We start from the raw sequence: 2,470 nt of genomic DNA, 5'->3' as shown, positions 1-2,470 counted from the left end.
TATGAGCGCTGGGAAGTGTAGTTCGTTGCCCCCTCCAGGAGCTTACCGTGCGCTCGGAAACGCACCAGGGCGCTTGCGCCTGGGAGGTGCGCGCCCTCCCCGCAGACTCCCCGGCAGGAGTTCTCCCAACGGCGCTTGCGTGCGGTATAGCCTCGCCCAAAGAAGACTACAATCTCCAGGGAAACCTGGGGCATCTCGCGCAAACATCCATAACTGAAAGTGGCTAAGGCATCCCAGCCGGAGGAAGTCAGCTCTCTTGGTGAGTTGGGGGTCGTTTAGCCCAACCTAGTAAATAAAAAGAAAGAGCTCTTTAACCCAACCAGCTTGCTAGTGGGGGCGGGGATGCCCTGCTTGCAGCAAACCCACCTTTACATTTATCTCTGACTTGTCGTAATAGGGTGTGGTTGTTCGTGATCCTTGCATCTGTTACTTAGGGTCAAGGCTTGGGTCTTGCCCCGCAGACCCTTGGGACGACCCGGCCCCAGCGCAACTATGAACCTGGAGCGAGTGTCCAATGAGGAGAAGTTGAACCTGTGCCGGAAGTACTACTTGGGTAAGGGCAGATCGCTAGAGTCCCAGGAGAAGAGAGGGGACTGGACTAGAGCACCCGGGGGGAAAAGGGCCTTGGGTCCTGGATTCATGAATCTAAGAGATGAAGCACCTGCGAACGCCTACTCCTGGGTTTAAGTGGGGAGGGCCTGGGTCCTGAGGAACGAGGAAACTTGGGCCTCAATTTCTGGATCCCAAGAGAGGAGGGGAATTGAGGGCCTGGACTCTTGGGTCCTGCGAAAGAGGTGATTGAGGAATCAGATTCCTGGATCCCAAGGAGGGGCCGATTCCTGAATCCCTGACAGCAGAAATCTCCACTGAACTTGAGTGTGAGAGTTTCTTCCAAATAGATCTTCTAAGTGGGAACTGCAGAAGATCCTCATTGCCTTGTGAGGTTTTGGGTTTTTTTTTCTTTTTCCCTAGGTGGATTTGCTTTCCTGCCTTTTCTTTGGTTGGTCAACATCTTCTGGTTTTTCCGAGAGGCCTTCCTTGTCCCGGCCTACACAGAACAGAGCCAAATCAAAGGCTGTGAGTCTAGAACACAGAGGAGGGAGACCAGTGGCTGGGGAGAGGGGGAAGTGGACAATCTTGATGGGAGGCCCACCTCGGCCTCCCAAAGAATTCTGGGGCTCTGGGTGAGAAGGGAAGGCTGATCTAGGGAAGTCTGGAGAGCAGCTGGGAGGCGAACCCTTCCCACTTCTGTTTTCCATGACAGATGTCTGGCGCTCAGCTGTGGGCTTCCTCTTCTGGGTGATAGTGCTCACCTCCTGGATCACCATCTTCCAGATCTACCGGCCTCGCTGGGGTGCCCTTGGGGACTACCTCTCCTTCACCATACCCCTAGGCACACCCTGACAACTTCTGCACAGGCTGGGGCCCTGCTCATTCTCCCAGGACAGGCTCATTAGAGCAGAGGAGCCTGTCCTGGGAGCCCCTTCTCAAACCCCTAAGACTTGTTTTCATCTCCGGTGTTCTCTGCTGACATCCCCCAATAAAGGACCCTAACTTTCCATACTGACTTCCTGGGATATTTTAGAGGTTGAGGCATAAATTGCTTATTAATATTTAAAAACATCTGTTGAGTGCTTTCTTTGTGCCAGGCTTAGTATTCAGACATGATGTGCATTTTTTTCCAGTGAATACTGTTCATAATCTTCTGAACTAGGAACTTTCCTGCTCAGGAAACTATTAGATGAGGAAGTAAGAAAGAAATAGTGCTTCCATTTCTTGTTTTTTGTTTTGTTTTGTTTTGTTTTTTTTGGGAGATGGAGTTAGGTGCCTGTTACCCAGGCTGGAGTGCAATGGCGCAATTTTGGCTCACTGCAATCTCCAGCTCCCAGGTTCAAGCGATTCTCCTGCCTCAGCCGGGCAAGTAGCTGGGATTACAGGTGTGCACCACCATGTCCAGCTAATTTTTTGTATTTTTAGTAGAGGTGGGGTTTCACCATGTTAGTCAGGCTGGTCTCAAACTCCTGACCCCAGGCGATCCACCCGCTTCGACCTCCCAAAATGCTGGGATTACAGGCTTGAGTTCCCACGCCCAGTTTAGTGTTTCCATTTCTAGGGGCTGGTGTCCTGTACTGGTAGTCGTGAATTCAAAAGCATAACTTTCCTACTGTGGCTTCAGCATTCTTATCAGAAGTGTAAATCAGGAATCCTACCTCCTAGGATTTATCTGGGCCAAGACGTGTGATAAATGGAAGTTTCCCATTTTCTGCAGGAAGTGTTGTCTGCAAAAATAAAAGTAGTCAAGAACTTTCTCATGGAATCCTTCCTTGGCCATCCATCTTTTTTTGTTTGTTTGTTTGTTTGTTTGAGATGGAGTCTCACTGTGTTGCCCAGGCTGGAGTACAGTGGTGAGATCTTGGCTGACTGCAGCCTCCACCTCCTGGGTTCAAGTGATCCTCCTGCCTCAGCCTTA

The 2,470-nt window shown here is 50.8% G+C and overlaps 1 protein-coding gene across 3 annotated transcripts; it reads left to right on the top strand.

Annotated features, from left to right (window-relative positions):
- The first annotated feature begins 109 nt into the window (after positions 1-109).
- PSENEN (presenilin enhancer, gamma-secretase subunit) lies at positions 110-1,559 on the top strand. 3 transcript variants are annotated; one of them, XM_032249548.1, is made up of 4 exons: positions 110-257; positions 399-553; positions 973-1,077; positions 1,265-1,559. In XM_032249548.1, exons 2-4 carry the CDS (start codon positions 493-495, stop codon positions 1,402-1,404), a joined length of 306 nt encoding a protein of 101 aa, XP_032105439.1. In that variant the 5' UTR covers positions 110-257; positions 399-492; the 3' UTR covers positions 1,405-1,559. The 3 variants fall into 3 exon arrangements, with proteins under 3 accessions (XP_032105439.1, XP_032105440.1, XP_032105442.1); XM_032249549.1 differs by having other exon boundaries at positions 120-257; positions 434-553; XM_032249551.1 differs by having other exon boundaries at positions 124-257; positions 461-553.
- Positions 1,560-2,470: the final 911 nt, after the last annotated feature.

Source organism: Sapajus apella, unplaced genomic scaffold (genome assembly GCF_009761245.1).
Source record: "Sapajus apella isolate SASKATOON/1434 unplaced genomic scaffold, GSC_monkey_1.0 scaffold68, whole genome shotgun sequence".
In the NCBI taxonomy this organism is placed as follows: domain Eukaryota; kingdom Metazoa; phylum Chordata; class Mammalia; order Primates; family Cebidae; genus Sapajus; species Sapajus apella.
This window is presented reverse-complemented; position numbering and strand designations above follow the sequence as displayed.

Coding starts and splice junctions, on each gene's coding strand:
- PSENEN (XM_032249548.1), top strand. CDS start 493: ATGAACCTGGAGCGAGTGTCCAATGAGGAGAAGTTGAACCTGTGCCGG. Junction 554..972: donor GTGCCGGAAGTACTACTTGG/GTAAGGGCAGAT, acceptor CTTTTTCCCTAG/GTGGATTTGCTTTCCTGCCT. Junction 1,078..1,264: donor ACAGAGCCAAATCAAAGGCT/GTGAGTCTAGAA, acceptor TTTCCATGACAG/ATGTCTGGCGCTCAGCTGTG.